The following is a 26,334-nucleotide window of genomic DNA, read 5'->3' as shown; positions in this document are numbered from 1 at the left end:
TCACATATTAATCTAATAAACCAAGCTTTTATCCATTATGCTTTTCTTTTTCTGCACATGGCCTAAATGAATGATTAGAATTGTCAGCTATACTCATGGACCCAAATGTTAATTAAAGTCAGAATTAAATGCTGCAGTTCACACACAGGCTGCAAGTGCAGGGTCTATTAAGAGCACTATACCCAAGAGTTGCAATATCTCCACTCTGGCCTCGCAGCGCACTCGCCTGACTCTCACAGATGACAAAAGTTACCCAGGGCAACACACAGCATGAGTATCTGTGATTGGAGTGGACAGGCAGAAGAAGAGGTTCACTGCTAAAGCGGAAAGATGAGGATCGTTTATGCAGCTCCAGAGGTAAAGCAGTCCCCTAGGCTGAGGCTCCATGGTGACCCTGCAGACGATGGTGGTCAACGTTGCTGCCAAATTTGTCCTTCAGAGACAGACCACGCTAGCATAGGGCCTCACTGGTACAGTCAGAGCAACATTGGAGTGACAGCTGCTGGTAGACCAGGGACCGGGTTAGCTCGACCTCAGGCCAAACCCTGCATCTCAACCATAGAAATGGTGTCAACATACAGTTCTGCAGTAGTTTTAGCTGATCCTATCAAATCCTTGGAGTCTTATGTTATGTATGCTTATTTTGGAGGAATGACAGAATTCATTAACGTGCTAATTTGTTTGAGTGCTTTACTATCTGTAATAAAAATGTCACTACTTCACTCGGCATTTTAGAGGTTAACCCTCCTATTATCCTTGGGGTCAATTTGACCCCATTCAATGTTTCATCATTCAAAAAATAATAGCTGACCTTTTGTTTTTGCTTCTTATTTCATGACTTTTCCTAGATTGAAGGGTACAACATACTGACTGCATTTTGCACACAGTGGTGTTCCTCTGCGGTAAAAGTGCCGTAAAGGAGAATATGTTTGAGACAGAGGACTTTATAGTGACCAATAACAAAAAAAAAAGGAAATAAAAGTAAGTCAATAAATGTTTACGAGAGAAAATGGGGGTTCCCAACATCAATCAATTATGTGAGAGTCATTAATACTCTTCATACTCTTGTGGTCATTAATGTTGTTGTCAGAAGGTTTGAGAAGATTTGGATGAAAACTATTCAAGATTAATTAATTCTAATTTAAAAGTTTGGCCTGATGGTGTCGCTAGAGATCAGGTCAAGGTTTCATTAGCAAGGGGTTATTTATGTATTCGTCAAATAAACAAAGTACCTGACACAAAAACTTTGTCAACAATTTTCTGAAAATCATTTTCTGGAGGCAAATATGCTTGGGGTCAGATTGACCCCAATGGTAAAATGTGCTGGTAATATTTAAGGATAATAGGAGGGTTAATATTAGAAATCCAAAGCTGGTCATAATAATGATTCAGACTAAAGTATACACTAAAACTATTGAGAAACCTTAGGGAAGATATAGCGTAAAGGGACATGGAGGAGAAAGCACAACCAGGCCATGTCTTACATTACAGAATACACAACATAATACTCACCTGAACTTTAGTACAAACTAATCTTTTCAAACAACACATTAAACACTAAGTAAACAGTTCTGCCTAAACTCCCTGAAGCAGATTTGTGGATTGTAGCACGTAGTCATACAACTTCATCTACATTGTACTTTGTCACAAAATTCTGTTTAATAAAAAAAATGCCTCAAGAAGTTCAGAGTACCGTGATTGTGGGGATTTTAGGATTCCTCCTAAACATTACCTTTGTGGAGTGTTCTGTTTTCAATCAACTTTAACCAAAAACCATTTTCCCTTTGTTCATCTTCAGGGTTGTTTGATTCTAAGCGACGAGCTCAACCACACTTCTCTCATCCTGGGGGCCAGATTGTCTGCAGCCACCATCCGTGTGTTTAAACACAACAGTAAGCAAAGAAAGCTTTTTCACTATTTTTAATCGTACTCACATGCTTGAACTGGACAGTATTCTTGACCCCAACATCTCCTGCTTATCCATAGAGTTTGCTGAACCTTTCAGAAGAGTTTGCCTGTTTTTAAATCGCTTGCATTATTATCCTCTGCCCCAAAGTGTGGAAGGGGGATATAGGTCCGTCCGTCCGTCCGAGTTAAAGGGGACAGCTTTTCTCAGAAACCGTTTAAGATAGGATAACCAAATTCGGTGTGTGGCTTCAGGGTATCAAGACCTTGATGGAGTTTGAAAAATGAGACGCGCGCAATTATTCTTTCTGGAGTTATTGCCCTTGTTCCGTTTTTTTACTCTGTTCGAGGTATATTCAAAGGGGACAACTTTTCTTAGAAACCGTTTAAGATAAGATAACCAAATTCGGTGTGTGGCTTTAGGGTATTAATACCTTGATAAAGTTAAATAATGAGAAGTGTGCAAATATTTTTTCCGGAGTTATTGACCTTGTTCTGTTTTTTTTTTTTTTTTTACTCTGTTCGAGGTATCTTCAAAGGGGCCAGCTTTTCTTAGAAACCGTTTAAGATAGTAATTTTACATTCTGATGTGATAATAATTTCTTATGTATACATCGAAATTTTAGATTGTGAGGTATAATGACAATCAATCTGGCGGGGGATGTTGATGACTATGTGTTCTATGACTATGTGTTCTTGTTGTTGTTGTCAGTGATCCAGGTACTAAATATAGGTCAGCATTGTTTGCTTTGCATTATTGTTTGTTTTAAACTCAATTTTTAATGGCCGATTTTTGAAAGAAAAAAGAACAAATTGAGGGACTCAAAGAGCTATTATATTTTAAAAGTAATAACTGATTGAAAATTCTACCAATTTGTTTTATGGTGAATTACCAGCTGTATCTGCCAACAGTGCTTTTACATACATTGTACTGTACATTCCATTCATAACGACAGACTGTCAACTGAGACATCTCATACATACTAGATTTACATCAAGAGTCCAAACCTGCACTCTAGTGCAATCTTTATCTTAGGAAAGACACGATTAATATGCTCTACTTCCACTTAGAGATCTATCAACTCTTTGACATTCACAGCGGTTTCCTTTATCAGCAGCATAGTGAAAAGAAATAAAACCTTCCGATTAAAATGGTAACAATATTTTTCATTACATTGTCAAATTGGTTTTTATGCCCTGATTAAAGGGGGTAGGTGGTGTTTAGTATGGATGATACTGTACTGCCTCTCTCTGACCTCACAATATAGAAACACGTTTTTTCCCTCCCTTAGAGACATCCTGTATGAGACAGTCCTCTGGCAGCAAATGTATCCTGACAGGTACAAGCAGAGTCAGTTATGGGTCTTCCAAGCCGATCCCAGAGGCCTGTCTGAAGGCATAGAGCCCTCAGGCTGCAGGACTGCTGACCTCTTACTGCCTTTAAACTTCTCACACATGGCACAAATGCACTCTGCTGCTGCTAGCTCATTATTCACCATGAGAGTGAAAAGACTCGGCTCAGCTGCTGTAATAGATTTTAAAAAATTCCTACTCAATTTTGTGGTTGAACTAGGTTTTGGTATTTTCACTCTACGTCATTGACGGAGATGGAATTTGGGGTCAGACATGAGACAAACTTCACATCTGATAGTAAATGTATTTGGTCACACTTTATTTGAAGTTTTATACATAAGGCTGTCATTATTGTGACATGACTGATTGTTCGCTAAATTCTGACATCTTTGGAGCTATGTTGGCATTTTTTGGGATAGGGTTAGGTAGGCTTAGGTTTTGGGTTTGGGTAACAAACTCCACTTAATAACAGCCATCATGACACCTTATTCAAGCTAATGACAGGTGTCATGTCATAATGATGACAGCGTAATGTACTGTATGAAAAAAAAAAAACTTCAAGTGTTACCATTTATTTTTTGGTTGACATTATTGTATTATTTCAGGTTGTTTTATTGATTTAGGTAAGTAGAATAAAATGAGCTGAAAGTTGAAGTCAAAATAAGAATGAATGCAAAATTTTACTTCTAGCCTTATGCTTACAGTAGCTTACATTTCTAAAGTCACGTAACGGCCTTCCTCATGACAGTCCGTCAGTATCTGCTCTCAGAACGAGGCTTATCTTAAATCAGTGCTTCACTGTTAAACGGGCTCTTTGTCTCACTATGCACGAAACAAACCAGTGAAGGTCTCCTTCACCCTTTGCTCACCTCTGTCTGGATCCATATCCTTATTCTCAGGTGCACCTCAGATTTATAAAATGGTTCTCCTACAGTCAAGTATCTGCAGCTAGGCTATGGCTGGATTCTGTGTTTAAGTAGCAATATCAATCATCTCTGGAAGATTATTAGTTGTGATGGTTATCTTTGTAGCTAAGCAGCTCAGAGCTGCAGTGATATTTGCACTGCACTTCTAAATAACTGGAGCTGTTTGATACTGCCATCTGCTGGTGCTGGTGCTGGTGTGCTGCAAAGAAAGACTCAAGAGAAAACAAACTCATATGGTTCTGGAAAAAAGTTCTTCTGAGGCCAAAACCTTAGTCGTAAAATCCAACCATTCACACAAACAGTGTTGCACATGTGCTTGGCTAAGGCCACATTTAGTCCAATTAGTAATGCTCACTGATACAGACATTGCAAAGGTATTTCCTGTGTGCTGTTTGTCGAAGGCGTTTCTGGCATATAAACTTGTACTTTGTGTACTTTGTGAGCTGCCATGCCTTGTGGAAATTAGTGTTTTGCATACAGTTACATTATTTGCTTTGAGTCGATGTTTCCCACATGCTATAATTTTATTATTGGTCCCATTTTGCTTTGTATAAGTTTGTATAGTTGTTTGTGATTTTTTTTTTTGGTTTGAATGGGATTGCTTGTAATTGTGTGTAACTGCTTTGCTGTGTGTTTCTCATGTATGTGTCAGACATGCACAGTCTGGAGAGGATGCTGAGAGAGGCCGTTTGCTCCGGCCAGCCTCGAACCCACAGACCCTGGAAAAAGATCTTAATCATGGTGGAAGGCATTTATAGGTGAGCTGTTGTTCCTTAGCCTGTTTGTGCATCATCTATGAGTTTCTGTATATTTTTGCTTCCAGGTGGTCTTTAGCTGATGAGGGAAATTAGGATGAATTGTGTAATTTGTAACCAGGTATCCTGTTCCATTTTTATCCATTAGGAATAGATTTTTGTGTGTGTGCATAAGTGTGTTTGTAGTATTGTCTCACCTAACAGTGTGCTATCTTGAGTCATGACCATCTGCTCATTAGTTCCAAATCAAGGCCAAATGGAGCAACCGAGATTGACTTGGCTACACCCCCAACTCCAACAGTTCAACATTTCCTCTTCCTTCCTTTTATTTGTATTTTTCATCCCGTGTTTTTTTTTTCTTTTCATCCTAAAATTAGCATGCTACATAATTACACACTCTGTTGTCCAGCAGTCCCGGTATGGTCATCCTCAATTTCAAAAGCATATTCATTTTCGATTCAGTGCAGCCCTGAAATAACACTCCTCCATCTGTTACCTTCAGCTAACATCAAAGGACAAGGATAAAGAGTAAGCATGCTTTATCCCAGGTTTGGCTTTGATGTACTTATTGGTCCTAGTGAAACCCTGTCTCATGTCATTTGTACTGCAGACATTTTTAGCCAAAATACCCGTGGCAGGTCGGTGGATCCCTCCTTTGCTCGACCATAAGACTCAGGCTGTCTATTTGTTTCCTTAAAAGGTTTACATGTGAGGGGAGGAACAGATAGGAGAGAGGTGGGAGTGAGGCAAAGGAGGCCGGCAGGATTTATTGAAGAACACAGCTGCACAGCATCTCATGTAATAAGGCACATTCTAATGGATATAGGTCCAATATCGGCAACAAAAAATGAGTATTGCATCTAAAATCTTTGATATAATATGTAGTTATTGCTTTTTTTTTTTTTAAATTTATTGAGGTTATTATTTAAGGCAGTGGCTCCCAGACTTTTTCGGGTCATGACCCCATTTTATATCACTAATTTGTGGGGACTCCACAGACATTTTTTTTCTCTAGAAATAGTCTTTGATGTTTGGTACCTTTTGAATAACGTTTTATTTCAATGTATGACCATGACCTTCACTCAAGGTCATACTGAAGGTCAAGGTCAGTTTTCTGTTTTTTTTTCTGCATGATATAACTTGTCAACAAATCCAGATACAGGTTGTCATTTTTGCCAATTTTCAATTGCCAAATATGTATTTGCCTTGCGAATACAGGTCTTTCCTAGTTAAAATTGTAATCTTATAATGTTATAAATAAACATGGTAGCACTTAGTTAGTTGTTGTTTAATGCTACATTCAATTTCTGATGCATTGTTGTTTTAGATTCATTGCAAACTTGGTGTTAATAGCAATTGCACCATTGTACGATGCTAGATGATAGATAAATGAGCTTGATTCCCTGCGCCACGTTTTTGCTACTAACCGTGGCACACTCGCAGACCTCTGTTACACTAGTACACAGGAAAGGCCTGTTCATTTTTGCACTCTAATGGTTTTTGATAGATATCAGTGGTTCAGAACAAAGTCATGGAAATTTGGCCATATATTTTGGAAAAGTTTCGAAAAATCATTGTGAAAAAAGTGTGGGAACCCTAATGCATCGGTGCTAATATGCGTTTGGCTTGTTCGCTTTGATCAGCATGGAGGGTTCTGTTGTGAGACTGCCTGAAATCGTGGCTCTAAAGAAGAAGTACAAAGCCTACCTGTACCTGGATGAAGCTCACAGTATCGGAGCAGTGGGACCATCTGGGAAGGGCGTGACCGAGCTGTTTAATGTGAACCCAACCGACATTGATGTAATGATGGGGACCTTCACCAAGAGCTTTGGTGCTGCAGGAGGATACATCGCAGGAAAAAAGGTTTTTTATTTACTGTTCTCCCACTTTAAAAAGTCATTTTTCAGGTATCGAATAAACATTACATTATTAAGTTATGTTACAAGATATTCAATCCCAAACCTTTTTCTGTCAGTTTATCCTAACTATAGCACAAACCCCGACCGAGACACTGAAATAGGAATGGCAGACTTGTCTTTGTTGATGTAGTTGGTAAAGAACATTGTAGTGTTTATTCAGCACTAACCCACACTTCCTAAAAGGTAATACCATCCATCAGCACTGTTCACTTCATGCCACAGTGTAAACGTGTAAACACAGCGGTTACACTTGTTGATGTTACACTCAGAGGAGTGTGGCCGTTATGTTAAAGTCATCTTGGAACAATGAAAGTCAAGGCCTAATTGAATGCTATGGAGGAAAATTAAGGAAGCATTGACCATGCAATAGCTCAGTTGTTTCCAGTGAAGGTAGCTTTTTTTTAAAAAAAAAAAAAAAAAAAGACTATGCTGACTTTGAGGTAAAACACTTTTTATACACCATCTTCAAAGATGTCATAATTTCCAAAGGATGGATATTCTTCTTATTGTAATAGTAGGATGACTATATGTCTGGTTTTACATGTCCCGAGCTGTTTGGGGATATTTTACAAATTAATGAAATTGTCCAGGTTTCCTAGGGACCTTGAATTCTTTTCAGGAACACTGTATTTTAAAAGACTGTAACTCTGCTAATATTTGAACTATCTGAGAAATTTCACCAGTTTCTGAAAGCTAAAGAGTTGCTCTTTAAAGAAATGAAATCATTACACACAAGGAAAAGAGAAAGAGGACCAAAGTCCAAGAGAAAGAGAGAAAGATTAATAGAGACCACATAGTAAAGGATTTAATTGAAAATATTTGTTGAAGTGTATATTTAATGATTATTTCATGTTCTGTTGTTTTTCATTTCTAGGAGGCAATGTTTCTCGTATTATTTCAATGATTTAAGAAGGTCTATATGAGATTATTATAATGCATAATAAAGGTGATAGACTTTAATCAACACTAATTTCAGATTTTTTTTAAATCTTTATTATAAAGAGAGAAAACATTTTGTATACCTTATAGACATTAATTCAATTCAACTTTATTTATATAGTGCAAAATACAACAAAGTCATCTCAAAGCGCTTAACAATATAAAATTCATAGTAAGAATGAAAGAACCCAACAAGATCCAGATGAACAAACATTAACAACTTGTTTATTTTTTATATTGTATTTTGCCGTTACAAGGTAGATTCAAGAAAACGTTGAGTACTGTCTGAATACGCCGAAGTCTGCCCAAGTGTCCTCTTTTTTTGGAAATCTAAATATGGTCACCCTAGTAATAGTCCATCAGCCACACTGTTATTATACCACATTTCTCTCTGGCCTCTCATGTGTCTAACAAATGTTCCTCAGGCTGTGACTTTGGGCCTTTGTAATTCTTTTTACTTCATTAGAGAAGTTCACTTTAGTACATAACCACACCAGTTCTGTGGCAGTTGATTAGAAAGCAACAGCGGAAACGTCCATGTTGTTTGAATTAGGTATTCAGTGAGGAAACCTTCCTTCCTTCCTCCCTTCCCTCCCTCCGCCTCATGTCAGCTCAGCCCTGCTCCGCCATAATAAGAAGGTAAAGCTGGCAGACGGCCAACCCCTTCTTGTGGCAGGCTTCGGAACTGCGCTCCACATTTAAGAGGATGACTTTTAACAAGCATGAAGATGTTTGAAGTATGAACGCCCTTTGCCTGCTTTGACAGCTGGCTGCAGTAAACTCCTGACTGGAACGAGCACTGAAAGCGAGAGAACATACAGATTGACGTATTTGTTGTTGTGGTGAAATCCCCAAGAATCCAACATCAAGTGGATTTGGGTTGACCAACAAAAGACTCTGCAGATGTGTTCTGGAAACCATTCATGTTGTAGCTATTTTACGAGTGCACCAAAAATAAATATACCAATAAATGGACTCCAAGCTCCTCTAATTCACTTTAACCTTGCACCGAGGAGTTTGCCTTACCCCTTTCCTCAAAAACCTGGACTTCACTCCAATTAGGTCATTAAATAGATCCCCTGAAGATCTGTGGGTGTACCACCATACATCCTGTTCAGGCTCTGCTGCTCTGTGGCTTTGTGGAAAATGCATTGCTACATCAGTCCTGTGGTCACAGTGCGGCTAAGGAAACACTCTGAGCTGTCATTCTGTGCCCCCAGCCTGACATGGATTTCGGACATTTTCCTTTAACTGGGATTATCTTGGTTGCACCAAAATCCTGCGGGGCCACAAAGCTGTGAAAATCTCTTGCCCTAAATGAAAACAGATGTCAGGTTGTTCCAGGGTTCTTATTCTACATTTGAGCTTTTCCCCCAAAATCGCTTCCCCCCTCGTGTGTGTGTGTGTGTGTGTGTGTGTGTGTGTGTGTGTGTGTGTGTGTGTGTGAGAGGAAGCCGCAGCAGCCGTCGCCCAGGCAGGGACAGATGGTGTTGGTGAGTGGATATGGTGGCCAGACACCATCTCCGGCTTACATGTCATCACCCTGCACCCGCGAGCCACCAGGCAGCCACTGAGCAACGGCCCATCACAGCTCCGGACCCGTTCCAAACCTCATACAACTTAGACACATGTTCTCTGGGGAACCAAGACAAGATGGGGTTTCCATAACGTCTGTTCTTCACTTGTCATCCACGAGCAAATGAATCTACTACTGACATTTCAGGGGGAAATGAGCAAGGCAGTCCTTCTGGCTTCGTTTCTTAAGTCCTTCAGTGCAAAGTGAGGTGCAGGAAACTATATAGAGCAGTGTGATAGATGATGTGAAGATGATGACGGTGAAAACAAAATGACTTGAGCGATAGATTAATGGTTTTTATTAGAATTCATAATACATGAGCTCTCTCTGGTGGTGCTGATTATTAACTGCAGAGCCACTGTCCTCATACACTGACCAATCCACAGAGGTGTAAAGAGTACTGATATACAGTATCCTACTCATGTAGAAGTACTGTTACTTCATTTAAATTGTTCTCAACCACAAGTACAATTAAGTCATACCTAAAATACTAGTTACTTTCACCCCCACGTTTATTTTTGGTAATAAATCTTGCCACGGTTCCCTTGCACACAGTAGACATCTCATGTATAAACTTAAAAAGGAAGAGACCAAATCTTGAGCTTAATTTATTTTCCACAAAGGCATCTGTATAAAATAAAAGGTTTAACAAAATGTACAATTCTTTTAAAAATACAATAACACCAATGAATTCAATTCAAAATAGATTTTTTTTTAAAAAATCCATAGGCTCTAAGTATAGCTACATTTATGAACTCTAAAACTGAGAAAAAACAATCCTATTTTGGTGCCATACATTACGTTTAATCTGATTGGTCAACAGTGAGATGATGCATTTGATTATTGTCTGATCATATTATTTTTTCCAGTTTCACAATGTCCGATGATCATTTTAAAACAAAAAATAATAATTTACGGTTGGGTGTAGAAATGTAGAAAATTACTTCTTTTAAAACGTACTTAAGTGCAAGTAAAATTACTAATTTCTAAATATATTCAAAAAAGTACAAATAAGCATATAGCAACTCAGTTACAGTAACGTGAGTACTTGGAATCCATTACTTTCACATCTGCCAATCAATCAGTTTATTTCATTGCAAAAAAAAACCACAAAAATGTTAGTTCAGGAGTTTCCTGACTGATTATTTGTGTCTGATTTTGAAGGAACTGGTGGACTATCTGCGTAGCTATTCACACAGTGCAGTATACGCCACAGCTATGTCTCCACCTATCACTGAACAGATCCTACGTGCCTTAAAGTGCATCATGGGAAAAGACGGGACCACAGAAGGTGAGTGCCTGTCTCTTTGTGATGTCCTTCAACTGAATGTCCCGTCTTTTTTCTTTTTTTAATCTCCTGTAAATACTGTACAAATCCTCCAAAGTCCGACAAACATTATTTCTGGCTCATAAAAGTTTGTACACCTTTATATAATCTTTATAGAAACAACAGCAAACCAAATCCAGAGGACACCACCAATGTTAACATTTGGAGTAAAACCTGCAGGAAAATGCAAACAGCTGCTTGGCTGGGGAATATGGAAGCAATTATGGGGGTCTGTTGCAGTGAGGAAAGGGGAGGCGCGCAGTCCCCAAGCAAACGTGACCACGGTGTGGAGGAAATTATTTTCATGTGTGTGTTTTGAGGAACGCTGAATGCTTTAATGGCATCAGACCCGATCACTCACAGTCCATCCATAGACATTCTTCCCTCAGTGTATGTAGTTGTACCTTTACACTAAAGCAACACTTTGTGATGTCATGTCTAAACTCTAACATCGAAAGATGAGCTTAAATTGGTGACATAGGTTAAGATTCATTCTAAATGATCAGTGTTTCCAGACTTAAGTGAAATATGTCATCCTGGATAAACTACAACCTGTCTGTCACACGGTGCTGTAATATATTAATAACCAGTGTAAGTTTGTTGTAGTTTCACCCAAAGATGAGTAACGTTTTCATCTGGCTCTGAACCAGACATGCTTTACATGTGACGTAGCCCAGTGAAAAAGCTATTGTGCAAAAATCAGTGTTGACCTGTTTCATGTAGTCGGGGGCTCACAGTGCACTCTTTTAAACCTTCAGTTCCAGTCCACCAAATCTTTGAAAAATCTCATTTTGATAACAATTTAACATCCGCAATTACATAATTCTCCACAAAGAAAGTCTGGGAACTGGTTCAGAGCCAGAACCCAATCAGGAACAGGTTGATCATGAACCAGCAGTCTGTAGAAGGTTGGAGAGATACATCAATGCACTAATGTGCATTTAAACAAGTTCTATAGATGCACATGAGAAGTGGAGCCTTATGGATATCAGTGATATCAACCCTAGCTAAGCTGTACTCACTTTTGGTTTACTAGTGTGTGAATACACTTTACTAGTGAAGTAAATTGTGTCATTAGTACTACAAGTAAGCATTATTTGCTAATAAAGGGGCGGGGAAAGCAAAGTCAGGCTTGTCATTGGCTTTTGAAAATATTACAATCAATAAGGGTGCTGATTGTGATAATCCCTCCCACCTAGTTCTCATTAGGTCTCTTAGTTCAACTAGTGGATCTTTTGGCCTTACTAGTACTACTACTAGTGAGATTTTGAATAAAAATTTTGTCACATTTGTGTGCAAGTAGACCTTCCAGGTAAAGCGAAATCCTTTATTAGTGGACAATTTTAGGTTACGAGTATTACTAGTAGAGAGGAGTTACATATTTTTAAGTTAACACTAAATTGTCTACCAGTACAGGATTTTGCTTTACTAGTAAGATCTACTTCAACTAGTGGGACCAAAAAACTTTACTAGCGGAATAAAACATGTATTTACTAGTAGTACTATTAATGCCAACTTATTCACTAGTAGTACTAGTAGACCTCATGCAAATGAAGTAGGTGGGATTATAACCAAATCCAGCACCATGATGGGTTGTAATATTTTCAAAAGCCAATGGCAAGACTAAATTTGCTCTCCCCGCCCCCTTATTAGCTTACTTTTATTATTAATGCTTACTTGTGGTACTAGTGACACTATTTGCTTCACTAGTAAAGTATACTTGCACACCACTAAACCAAAAATGACTAGTCGTACTCTAGATAACTATGGTTGACATCACTGATATCACTTTTATACTCAGTTGGATTTCCATGATTACTTGTCTGTGGGATTCAATCTAATGGATGACCACTGTGGATAAAATAGCTAAAGAAGTTCCATGATTGTTTTTGAGAGATAAGGATACACAATGTTCAAGAGTTTTGTTGTGGATGAGGCAGCATGGCCACAAATCAGTCAGGTTTTTGTTAAGGCAGTGGCTACCCGTACGGTTGCCGTATCAATATACTGACATTCTATCCATACGCGGGGCCACTCATTGGCCAGTTTAGGTCACGGGATAGGTCACTGATTGGCTAGTTTAGGTCACGTGACTAAGACTAAACCTAACCCAAACTAACCCTAAGACGCTACGTACGCGTACTTCGGTAAACGTACCAATAACACCGTGGGTTGTCCGTACGGCAAACGTACGAATAGACACTTTCTTTCATTAATAACGCAAAGCTTCAGTACCGGTTTGAAGATGACAATAGTTTTAAGGTATTCTCGTCGCCTTGTAATTTTTCACATTTAAATCTGGTTGATTACATGTCGAATGTGGTAAATATAACTAGCCGGGGGGGGTGAATGGGGCTTTTATACCTTTACTGTCTTTATTTGGGCTTCTGTTGTGGAGTCATGTTGTGCTTTGAGACTGTCCAGATGCTATTTCTAACTGACCCAAAGTGTAAAACAGAACAGGTGCCACTTCACTTATCTCTTTAGGATTATCATAGCTGGGTTATTGTTTGGTTTAGTGCAGACCACATGTCAAAAGTCACTCAAAACAGAGATTTAATGGGTCAGTAAGCTGTACGATTTATATGCAAACAAAGTTGTTTCTCACCTGTCAAGAAAGCAAAGCTGGACCTGACCACACTGTGAATGAATGAAGATCAGTCAGTACAACACTGCTTTGTAGATAAATATGCATATGGTTTTTGAACATTTTAAGTGCATTCTGCTTATTCTCATTCCTGCCCTGTCGTCTTCACTACAGTCTTTGATGTCAGACTCTGCACAACGCCGACAGAGCCGCATCCACGTATGCACGCTCGCTCCTTGTCTGTGTGACAGAAGCTCTTTGACCTTCTAGCTTTCTATCTCAACAGAGAGGAACAATTTACAAAATGGGGCTTGTGCTTCCTGGCATATGTCCGAATGCGATTCCCACCCCCATCTCCTCTCTCTGCTAAGATAAAGGGATTTCTCTCTCTCTCTCGCTCTCTGTCTTTGAAACAACTTCCAGTCATTGCCCAGGTCACCAGAACGCTAACAGAGCTGTGTTTTAGAGCTGCTGCAACCACAAAGCTAATCCATTCTCCAGTGATTATGTCCAGAAACAAAGCCAGTCCCAGAAACAAGACGCCTTTCCTGTTAGTAATTTGTACCCTAATGTATTTTACTACCGCACATTGGGTACCTTTGCATTTTTTTATGGTGTGTTTAAGTAATAGCTGCGCTCCAGTAACAATCTACAGTCACTAATTTTGTGTGAAATCTATCATATCAATTTGCAAGCCCCCATTTTGGCAACATGCAATTGTGCATACTCTGCCGTCAGGCTGACAAAACTGAACCATCTGGTGCTGCAGCTGAGTTGTAATCATAAGCAACTTCATAGGCCAGGCTGGAATGGCCCAGATGGAGGTACAGGAGTCAGAGTGAGATGGTAGTGAAGCAGGCTACCATCTACATCAGGGCTGTCAAACTCATTCAACAGGGGCCAAATACGAAGTAGTTTGATCTTAAAGCTGCAGTTTGTAGAATCTTCTCTCCGCTCCATTTTTGAAACCAAAACTTAGCATCCCTTCCCGGTATATTTTATAAACGCTCTTGGCCACTTTTTTTTTTCCATAGAGACTCGTGACAAATGTAGGGACTTTATCTTGTGTTACTGGAGAGTTTTCTAGTGTTTTAGAGACTCTGACATGAATACACATTGTACTTTGTAGTTACTGCCCTGAGCAGCGGCTGCTACCATCAGCTCGTCCCCCCCACAAGCACACAGAGGCGGCGGTGATCTCAGCTGCTGCTCAGGGCAGAATGACAACCAGACTGCATCCAGACTGTAAAATGATTTCACTTTGGATAAGCTTCTCTTAGGTTTACATGCGATTTATCCCATCTGAACTCATTCTCCCTCCGATACCAGTATGTGCGGCGGACCCTCCGCAGTCATGGGGATCTGTGAGGGCCCAAAGCGGTTTGTCCCTCCCGAGGATGTTTGTGTCTTTAAACTGTTGCTTCTTTACCTTGGTCTGCTTTTTTGCTTGATTTGCTGTGTAACTGATGTGCCTAACTCTGTTATTAAGACTTCTGCTGGAACATCTGCCATTGCATTTGGTACGTGAACGCGTACTGACTTCAGTCGAGCAGCCAATAGCCCAAAACAGCTCACGGACCACACGTGATTGTAGAAAGATCTCTGGTTGGCTGAAGTCCAGCATCAGACTCCTGGATTTATAAACATAATTTACAGGACCAGGAGAAGGAGAATGGACTAATTGTCCACTCAGAACACTTTGAATTACAATATGCTCAAATATGATTATGGATTTTTGATCAAATGACGCTAAAAAAAACTTACATACTGCAGCTTTAAGTGACCCCCAGAATTTAGGCGGGAAAAACGAGCAATTTGTTTTATTTTTTCCCCTTATTTAATTGAATGTCAGCAAAAAACGGATGTACAATTACATTAACAACATTTGTCATACATATTTACAAGTCACATCAATGCCAAACCCACCCACCCGCCTACCCAGGCATCACTTTCAAGAATGTGCAACTTACAACTGGTATACAATCATTTTACAGATGTATATTTACAAAATATAAATAAATAATATATATATATATATAGACTTTAAAATGTAGTAAATAACTAAGACAAAACAAATGAAGACATACAAACATAAAATTAATCATATTCAGCATTCCTCTCATCCAGAGATATTTCTAATTTTCTGTCTTTTGAAATTTCTGAGTTTGAGTTTGACATGTGATCTACCTAGCACCTAATGCACAGAGCCAGCGTATCATTTTGTTTCACACTTTTTGTCCTTATTTAAATCAAAGGCCTACGACGGATCCACCAGCTAGCAGAAAACACCAGGTTCTTCAGAGCAAAGCTGAAGGAGATGGGCTTTATCATCTACGGCAACGATGACTCACCTGTGGTTCCAATCCTACTCTACATGCCGGGCAAAGTGGTGTAAGTGCACTTCAACCATGAACATTTTAGTCCTCCAGAGACATTTGCATTTCAAAAGCAACATGTTACTGTAGTGATATTAAGCAGGCTTCAGAAGTCCTTTAATGTTCTGAGATGTCACAAGTGATTTCAAGCTCACTCGCTGCATATCATCTCTGAGCAATTTGGACAGCAGCCATATTACTTTCCATAGATCAGATGTACAGACTGTCGCTCTCTGTAACCACTTAAGAGGCAACATCAGGTATTGATTAGTTATGACTGTGGATGGTTTCAGTTGCTTGGGTATAAATTCAATTGGGTATAAAGTGTCTTTCACTCCCACTTACCATTAATATCAATGAGAAGGCTGATTCTGATCAGTAATTGGCTTAATCACATGACCTTTGATTGTATTCAATGCTGTCATGCTTGGGATTGAGGCTGATTGTGAAAATGCTGAAATTGCCCTCAGTCTGAATATTGTTAAGAAAAAATTAGGGACACCCCTTATTCTAGATTTGCTTTATTCAAATGAGGGTCATGGAGATCTGAGGCCACACAGAATAGAGGTGAGGGACCCCCGAGAGAAACCCCTCAGTCACAGACATACCATTTCAAGCATAATTTAAAGTAAAAATCTTGGATTATGGGTTTTTAGTAGATTATAAAGACTCACACGAGTACTGGAGGAATATTCAAGTCAATAAATATTTTTGTGAATTAAGATATGTATTCTATAGATCAGTGTTTCTCTAATGGGGGTACTTGTACCCCTAGGGGTACGTAATGGCATACGTGGAGCTTTTGGGGTCAAAAGTTTTCATTACAGTTTTCCCAAATTCATTCAAAATAATACTATTCTTAAAGGGACATATTATGCAATTTTTTTATCCATCTTCATTTGTTCTAAGAAGCCCAAAAACATATTATTTGAGGTTTATTTTACCAAACTCGCCTGTTTTCCAGAGTTTTAGCCTCTAAAAACTCACTTCCTGAGCAGTTCTAAAAACGGGCTGTTTTGGGGGCTACTTATGCATATTCATGAGTGGGCGTGTCTGTAGACGCAGACTTCATGCCTCGCTCTTGAGTGGGAGATCAGTGATCACCAAAGCGATTTTCTTTTGCTATCCACACACTGTTGTTATTGTTTTCAGCCAAAAAAAAAAAAAAAAACCTGCACATTACAGTAAAACACATGGATATTTAAGCGGTTATTGTGATTGTGAGCTTGTCTCGGCGCTTTAAGATGTGTGTTTATCGCAGCAGCGGAGTCATTCAGCTGCTTCAAACACTCACTGGAGTGTTGAGCTGCTAAGTCACTTTCCTCTCCTCATCTCTAACACGTCAGATCAAGTCAAAGACGATACGAGGCAATATCACAATTAATTCCATCATTATGCTCAACACTGGAGTTATTTTTTCATAGTGTTCTGAGCAAAATGTTGTAGCCGTACAAATGGGGTACTTGGATTAAGACATGAGAAAACCAAGAAAGTTTGAGAACCATTGCTATAGATCACACGTGTCAAACTCAAGGCCCGGGGGCCAAATCCGGCCTTTTAGAGCATCCAATTTGGCCTGCAGCAGAAAGCAAAAAAGTCAGAGAAAACATGAATCCTTGTGTAAATTACCAACTCATTCAGATTTCGATATCTCTAAATGAATACACAAATTCAATGGAACGCCACAGTATTTGCAGGGCTCACATTTTCCCCAGACGTATATTACATGATGGCAGTCATTTTTAATCTCAAATTGTTCCCAAATTCTGCAATTTTCTTCAAATTATTCCACAAAATGTCCTCAAAATAATAAAAAAAAAATAATGGGTCACAAAATCAAATAAATTAAAAGTGAAGATCCTGCAGGGACTGATGTCTGTCTTATTTACTTATTGCTTTGATATTAACAGTGCCGTACATATTTTTTCAATTATTCATACGTAGAAGTGCAAACAAAAGCACAATAATGATTAAATTACTCAATTTCCGACCTATAATAAACTGTTTCGTATTGGCCACTGAGCTAAAAATCAGTTTGACACTCCAGCTATAGATCATTATTATTTTGGTTGATTATCTGTTGTTTGTTTTCTTGCATGTCTGCGATTCAGTGCGTTTGCGCGTGAGATGCTGGAGAGGAGAATTGGTGTAGTTGTCGTGGGTTTTCCAGCTACACCCATCACAGAGGCACGAGCTCGTTTCTGTTTGTCAGCAGCACATACCAGAGACATGCTGAACCAGGTACACACACACACACACACACATTTTTTTCTTACCACATGTTCATCACACTTCCAACTAAATGTAACGTGGATACTTGTTTCATTCTCCTCAGGTGCTGCACCACCTGAACGAAGTGGGAGATACCCTCTGTCTGAAGTTCTCACGGAGGAAATACACCTCCCGGCCCGACCTCTGCGCTGAAACAAACTTGGAGCTGGACAGCTGACCTGATCTTTGACATCTTAACTCCGACGTGTCAAAACTCAGTGTCTGTGCTAAAAACGACACCTTAAACCACGTCTGAGTAACACCGACATCTCAATGCAGAAGAGAGGCCACATTTATGGCAGCTGCTTTTTATACATTTGTAACAGAGTATAATTTAACACAATACTTATTTGTATATAAATATAAGATATACACACATACGATTTCTTATTATATACAATATTTGAATGTATTTGTGGAAAATGTGCACAACCTTTGCTCGTATAAAATGATTTTAATCAGATGTAGGTTTGATTTGAAATCTGTAAATCTAGAATAATCTCAGTTTGTCCCCGTCCTGTTACAGGGAAAGGACACAAGTGAGACAGAGAGACAATCACATTCACACATATAGGACTGTATGTTTTTAGACTGGGGAAGGAAACCAGAAAATACCCAGAGAATTTGAACAGAAACCTAATTTTTGCCATTAGGCAGAAGTGCTAACCAATATATACAGTAACTGTGTCATCCAGATCTGTACAATGTATGTTTGAAATCAGTTATTTTGTGAAAGCTTCACCGAGGAGGTCATATTTTCACCAGCATCTTTTTATTTGTTTGTTTGACTTTTAGCAGGATTGTGTCAAAAAAAAAAAAAATAAACGGGTGTTGACAAACTTTTCACCAAAGATGCACCTTACGCTATGGAAGATTCCGTTAATGTATAAAGGGGATCCAGTTCAATATACTGATACTCAGTTTCAAAAGTCAAAAAATCACATCTCTGTTTGTAATTGACCGATCTTTATGAAGTTTTGTTGGGTTGGTTCCGCTATTACCCCGCTGGGTTTCATCCACATCAGATCCAGATTGCACATTTCATCATATTTTTTTCCAAAAAATTGTGATGCGTATACATTTTGGCTTACTATATCAAGGGTGTCAAACTCATTTTAGTTCAGGGGCCAAATGTGGACAAGTTTGACCTTAAGTGGGCCACAGATTTCTTTGTCGGAAAAAGAGCAAATTCAACATTAATGTGCCCTGGTTTGCATTTCCACGTATAAATAATAAAGTAAGTAAGTATATCAATCCCTGCAGGATCTTCACTTTATTTTGAAAATTGGGGGGAATTTTTTTGTTGAATCATTTAAAGGAAAATTTGCCAGATTTTGGAAAAATTTTAAGTTTTTTTTCAACAATTTGAGATTAAAAAAAAGACTGCTGTCATGTGATATAACATGTGGAAAACTGAGCTCTGCAAACATTGTGGATTTTGAAATAAATTGTATTTATTGGGCAAACATTTTAAGAAAGGACAAAATTTGGATTAAAGTGTCAAAATGAACTTGCAAAAATGGAAGAAAAAAAATGAAAATAGGAGGAAAAAAGGGGGTATTTCTTGGCAAAAGGTAGCTAAAGTCTGAAAAAAGTGTCAGAAACTTTTTGAAAAAAGGCAAAAGTGGGACAAAGGAAGTTATAAAATGGCCAAAGGAAATAGGAAAATGGGGTTTTCTGGGAAATAATAATTAAAATTAAAACATGAAGAGCCACATGTTGAGCATCACTGACTTAATAACGACTTCTACATGGCGTCTCTGATAATGTAGTGTAGTGGGCTGGTCTGGACACAAAATATCAGGGCTGGATTTTTGTCCCAGTCCACCCCTGGACACATGTACTATCTCATTATTAATGGAGATGGAAAATTCTTCCAGTCCTTTAAAGTGTAAATGATCACGGTACTATGATCAGGATCATTGATCCAGATAACTGCCAATATCTGATAAAGAGGAGATTTGGCGTGTGGCTGCAGTTGGCCCTCTCTGAATGCTCTTGTTATTAAAATGACCAACACTCTCCCTCTAACACTGAGGACTACATATTAGCTGAAAGTTCAACATTACTCACTAGAGCAAAAGCAGACAATAAGCATGTGTTTCACAGTAATTTGTTTTTCTTAATGAAGAAAGGTGCTCATTGTAACATCACTTTCATCTCCACAGTAAATTACAGCCTTGGTGGAGATAATGCATCACACATAAATGACTTCTTTGACATGCAGTGAAATCTCAACAACCTGCACGCTGATTCCAAAAGGTGTCATGGCTTGTTTTGTGGCCAGACTGCTCATATTTGCTGCATCTTCGCAGCACAATTGTTGATGTTTTAAAGACCTCGCTGTTCTGTCTCGCTCACAAGGTGCTTAATGTCTGTGTGTGTGTGTGTGTGTGTGTGTGTGTGTGTGTGTGTGTGTGTGTGTGTGTGTGTGTGTGTGTGTGTGTGTGTGTGTGTGTGTGTGTGTGTGTGTGTGTGTGTGTGTGTGTGTGTGTGTGTGTGTGTGTGTGTGTGTGTGTGTTGGAGGAGGGGGGGGGGGGGGGAAGCATGCCGAGTATGCAGCACCTGAGCCAACAGAAACCTTACCTTGCAATTAACGCTGAACTCTAAATTCTCGTGGTATGGGGTAATCATTTGATTAACACAGGAAAGATAATAAATGGATGATGAATGTGCTTTCACTGTTGGTCGCATTGGGTCTTGTCAACACTCGCTTTTGCTCAGGATGTTGCTATGTTTGTGTTTTGTCCATAAAAACAACACGGTGATAACATTTTATGACAAGGTTTTTGTTTTTTTAATTCAAATCCTGGGCAAGCATGACGTGTCGTGAACCACGGTTCACGAAAGAGACAAAAAAAAAACTATTGATGTCTGTTTTCTCCACTGGATCGCTTTGTTCTCTCTGTGAATAATTTACATCTGGCTCCTATAGATAAAAGCAATAGAGAGCAGTTTGTTTAAAGTCCAATCCGTGATGTCATACCAATATACTGTTCCATACAGATGTGCAGGAGGAAGGAGAAAGGTGGCCTCACATGTTGCACCGGCACACACCAGCGTCTGGTATTCATTTTTGTTTACGCTCACCTTTTGTTGAAGACGTTATTTCCGTGTCTAGTTCACGGCAGAAGACAGATGTGTGTGTTAACCTAAAGGTCATCGATTCATACTTAAACAGAAACATAAAGGATTCAAACACTGGACTATCATTATTGTATTTTGTGAAAACCTAGAGATTTGGTGGTGCTTCATTTTGGGGTTTTTTAATGTTTTGCTGAGGAATTGATTTCATGATAAAATTAGACTTAAAGAGTTCACTGGTGGACTAAATAAGAGTTCGGTAACACTTTACTGGAAGTTTTATACATAAGGCTGACATTCTGTTGTCATTATTTGTCGTTAGCATGAATAAAGTGTCATTTAGGCTGTCATTAAAGCTGAAATCCAAAGTTTCTGAGAAACGCCTTGATGTCCCGCCCTAAACAGCTCCACTTCCTCCCACTGCAATCTACCAGAAGCCACGCCTCTAATTTTCTGCACTCGCATCGCGGAACGTAAGGTTGCATCGGGTCGCATTGATATAGGTCTATGGGTCAGGTGAGGGCCAAAATCATATTTACCTGTTTGCTGTTGTGATGCACGGCCTTGTTTCTGTGCACAGTTCTGCATTCACTTTGATTGACAGACTCCGCTACAGGAAGTTAAAGCCTATTGGCTGGGCACACTTGGTGATCGAATAAGGTGGGACTTATATACATTCATGTATATGAATGACCACTGACAGCAGACCATAGTACAAGACTAGTTAGGTATTTTTTAACAGTTCAAAAGAATCATAAATAACATAGATTTCTCAGAAACTCTGGATATTAGCTTTAAAGGTCCCATGTCATGCTATTTTTCACCCATCTCCATTTGTTCTAAGAACCCCAAAAATATAGTATTTGAGGTTTATTTTCCCAAACTCGCCTGTTTTTGAGAGTTTTAGCCTCTGAAAAGTCACTTTCTAAGCAACTCTACACAAACAGGCTGATTTGCGGCCTACTTATGCTTAAGCATGAGTGGGCGTGTCTCTAGACACTGACTTCCTCCTCCCCGCACGGTGATGTCGGGCCAGAAGACGGCCCGCCCCCCTCCCACCCACTTCGTAGTCGAGCTCATGCTGCTTTATAAACACGAGACAGAGCGTGGGGAGACGCGTTCGCCGGTACATACATAAACTGTAGAAAATATATACATAGCACTGCGTGAAGCACACTGAAATGCTCACCTTTGTGGGCGTGTCTGTTTTCTTGTCAATCACGGCAGAGAGCATCCCGGAGGCGCGGCTTCTCCAGCTCAGTGCCGCGTCAAATTTGTCATCAAAGTGGGAAGGATTGAGGGAATCAATGAAAAAACATGTGTATGAAGCCCAAATAGCACTTTACGATGTTTAAAGGACAGAAAAGTTAATTTAGCGTAACATGGGCCCTTTACGTGTCGTTTGCTAAATGATGACACCATTGGAGCTATGTTGCATTTTTTGGGTTAGGCGGAGGGATGTAGTGGGGTTAGGGCTTTGAAAGGTGAGAGTAATGAACGATATTTAATGACAGCCTTCATGACACTTTATACATGCTAATGACGGGTGTCATGTCATAATAATGAAATTGTAATGTATAGAACTTCAAGTAAAGTGTTACAGAGAGTTCTTTGTGAAGGGGGTTTTATTTCATTAATTCCAGAGGCTTGTTTAGTTTAAAAGTTCTAAAATAAATAGTAATATTACGAATGTAAAGGTTCTCAGTTCCCCTGGTCAATGAATACAAATGGAATACAAAGGGTCTACTGGGGTTAAATGATATAAACTTCATGTGTCTTGAAGACAAATGAAATATCTTCATGCGTATCATGACCTTTGAGACTGAAAACCTTTACAGATGTGCCTAAAAACATCAAATGAACCAGACTTTTCTTCAAATTCAGACGTGGAAATCACTACGTGACTGTCAAAATACCCTTTTATATTTGTTTCATGTCTATTCCCCAGATGGTCTACAAAAGGCTCTCATTAACACATGGATTTGTTCCATTATTGATATATAACAAAGTCTGGAGGTGATGGTGAGGTACTTACTGTATACACTACTATTGTTCTTTAGCAGAGGTAGCAAATGGTGTGTTCTGGCATTCAAAACATCTGTGCAGCCAGACCACTGGTGGCAAGGCCGCAGAGACCTGCCTGCCTGCACCAGCCTCTTTTGAACTGCAGATCCCAAATACACTTCACTTATTGGAATGGCATGTAGCAGGCATTCTGAAGGGGGATCCTCTGGCCTTTGATGTCCACCACTGTGTCCAAAGCAGGCGAGCCATTCTCACAACTCTCTGTTTTCCATTTGGACAGGAGATTTTTTTTTTTTTTCCTGTGGAGGAAAAAGGGAGTTTTGAAATAAAGCAGACCGAGGATAGATTTAGATGGCTTGGAGCGCTCGGCTCTGCCTGCAGGAACAGTGCTGACAGTGTGCAGAGATGGTGTGTTTCATTAGAGCACATTGTGCACTGCACCATGAGTCATTTGAAACAGGTTCGTCTCATACAGCGTCCACCACAGGGGGCTAATGGGGGACACACTCTGACACATTTACCCAAGACTCCAATTCATCAAAAACACCACTAAATAACTTCCCTGTGCAGTGCAGAAGCATGAAGGAAACACTTGGTGGAGACAATCCCATTGGCCCGTGCATGTCTGGCCAGTTCAAAGTATCTCATTGAAACAGACAGTCTAGCGTCACAGACCAGTTAGGCATCTGTCATGCAGGGATCGAAGTTGGCATTTTCTATGATGCGTGTATTTTTAGCCTGTGCCTCCCCTCGAGATCAAAGGAAATGATTTGTTGCAAACAATCAAAGGTTCGAAATGCCTGGATCAACGTACAAAACTCTCACTAAATCATGGTACAGGTTTAAAGAGGCAGGTTTCCAAAGATGGTCATGAAATCCTGTATTCAGGGCTTTAAATGAACTGTTTAGATCACCAGCCAGCATGGCTAGTAGATTCTTAAAGTTACCAGCCAACCACATTTACCACCAGCAAAAATAAACTACATCATGAGTGCCACAGAATACATTTAAGGCAAGGCAAGGCAAATTTATTTGTATAGCGCATTTCATACTCAAGCCAACTCAATGTGCTTTACATGATAAATCATTCAATTGTTTAAAATCAATAAGAACATTTAAAATCATCAGTAAAATCAGTAAAATCAATTAAAATCATCAGTAAAATCAATTAAAAGCGTTGATGTTTTATATATATATATATATATATATATATATATATATATATATATATATATATATATTATTTAAAAACAATGTTGTAACAATGCCTAAAAGGTGTAATATGGAACTTTGGGTGTGTTGAAGAAGTGAACCTTTTATAAAGTATATTTTAATAACTTCATAAACAAACTTAACTCAGATGAAAATTGGATCCCTGGATCACTGTTTGAAGTTAGAAAGAATAGAAGTAATCAGTACTAAGAATTACATGTACTGTAGAGAAAAAATGTTTTACTAATATGCAGGCTCTTCAAATGTAAACAAACTCTATAGTGCATATTTTGAAGGTGAACAAATGGTCAAATACCAGCCACTCACGACCCGACATCCATTTAGTAATAAAACTCCTCAATTTCTTCTTCTTTTCAGATCCTCTTTCATCTTCATTTTCCCCTGTGTCGGCAGCAGCTTTCCTTTTTTTTTTTTTTGCAGTTCAAGTTTTTCAACACCCAATAAATATCTCCACGTTTGATTTTTCCTAACTAATTTTACAACTTAATTTCAGATCCGATTGTTTGTTTTGCGGCGTTACGTTTGTCGTCTCCAAAACCAAACCATAACAATCACGCTAACGTAAGCAGGTAGCCAATTGTTGTATGACATGTCACGATATGGTGTTCATGGGAAATGTAGGATTATGTAACACATATGATACTTAGATTATTAAGCAATCGTGAAACAATAAGTATTTAAGTATAATTTTAGTTTAGTAAATCAGTAGACTAAGTACAACTCAAGGAGAGACAAGAAACAGACAAATAGATTTGAAAAGGTACCATGTATTATGTGAAACAGACAAAATACATTTAATAACATCAAACAGTATTTTGAATGTCCATTCAGTGCATATGTATAGTGTCAAGTATGACAACTATAAAGAACATGAAGTTCCTGAGAAACCAGTTCTAAATCACAATATAGAACACTTAGAAAACAAATTATTCAAGATTACAAGAATACTAATAAAGAAAAGTCATAATAATTCCGTGGATCCATGGATTCTGATGTTCAAATGTCCATTTCATTCACACACAAATTCATTTTTTTTTTATTAATTCACTGACCGACAAGCAACGGCACGAGGACCCTTGAACCACAGTTTGAGAACCACTGGGCCATGTTACTAATATTAACAAATACTTCTGGCATTAATCACCAAACGGAGGCACAAAGAAATCTTTGCTCACGATTAATGCCAACATCAGTCCAGTCTTACCCAATGTAATTAATTACATTTTAGAGAAAATCAACTGCCTGTCATTACAGCAGCAGTATACATGCATGCCATGCCATGATCTATGGCAACTTTTAGCACAGCAGGGGCCACAAAAATGTAATTGTTTGATCTGAGGGCCACATTGTTAATATTCATGTCAGCATTTAGAATAATGACCAATTTTTTCTTTTTTTGCACAATTAGAATATTTTTTTTTTTTTTTGTGTGTGTGTGTATTTTTGCTGTATATTTTCCTCTTATTTTATTTTGTTGTCATGTTATATCATTTTCTCATTTGATGTGTTTTTGGAGTCATTTTGTATATTTTGATGTCTTTTTTTTTTTTTTTTTTGGATATTTCTCTGTCCTTTTATGTGTTTTTGGGGTCAATGTGTGCCTTTACTATATGTACATGAGGTTAGGGTCACTCATGTCTGATGCTACGGCCTTTGAAAGGGATATTATATCATTTCATGGACTAATCCCATTAGGTACCATTTGTCTTGCTTAAGTCAAGTGTTGCAGGTCCTTCCGTTTAACAAACGTCCTGCTTCTGTCCACAGGGAGGGGAAGACCTCCTGGTGGGGCACCCTGGGGTGTCTTCCTGAAGACGCACTTGTCTGTGTTGTCACTTAGGGACACCTCAGTGGGTTTAACTATTTATTTTTGAGTAAATTTGCTTTACATAAAGGTGATTTTTAAATGGATTAAATTAAAGATTGTTCATTTAACTTTTTTTTTTTTTTTTTTTTTTTTTTTTGGTGAGGTACCATGTAAGAACACAATAGATTGTTGCTGAATATTCTGTTTGATCCTAAAAGTAAGACTTTATGATGTCTTCCTGTGGTGTGGGTG

The 26,334-nt window shown here is 38.8% G+C and overlaps 1 protein-coding gene across 1 annotated transcript in view; it reads left to right on the top strand.

Annotated features, from left to right (window-relative positions):
• Window positions 1-18,791, top strand: part of sptlc3 (serine palmitoyltransferase, long chain base subunit 3) — a 32,472-nt gene extending 13,681 nt beyond the window's left edge. The window contains exons 6-12 of the mRNA XM_028469380.1: window positions 1,799-1,892; window positions 4,837-4,942; window positions 6,583-6,802; window positions 10,538-10,664; window positions 15,543-15,678; window positions 17,774-17,903; window positions 17,998-18,791. Coding sequence (XP_028325181.1) covers window positions 1,799-1,892; window positions 4,837-4,942; window positions 6,583-6,802; window positions 10,538-10,664; window positions 15,543-15,678; window positions 17,774-17,903; window positions 17,998-18,111 — 927 coding nt within the window. The 3' untranslated portion in view covers window positions 18,112-18,791. The remainder of the gene's footprint in view (window positions 1-1,798; window positions 1,893-4,836; window positions 4,943-6,582; window positions 6,803-10,537; window positions 10,665-15,542; window positions 15,679-17,773; window positions 17,904-17,997) is intronic.
• The last annotated feature ends 7,543 nt before the right edge of the window (window positions 18,792-26,334 follow it).

Source organism: Gouania willdenowi, chromosome 15 (assembly GCF_900634775.1).
Source record: "Gouania willdenowi chromosome 15, fGouWil2.1, whole genome shotgun sequence".
In the NCBI taxonomy this organism is placed as follows: domain Eukaryota; kingdom Metazoa; phylum Chordata; class Actinopteri; order Blenniiformes; family Gobiesocidae; genus Gouania; species Gouania willdenowi.
Note: the sequence above shows the minus strand (reverse complement) of the source record. Positions and strands in the feature narration are given on the sequence as shown.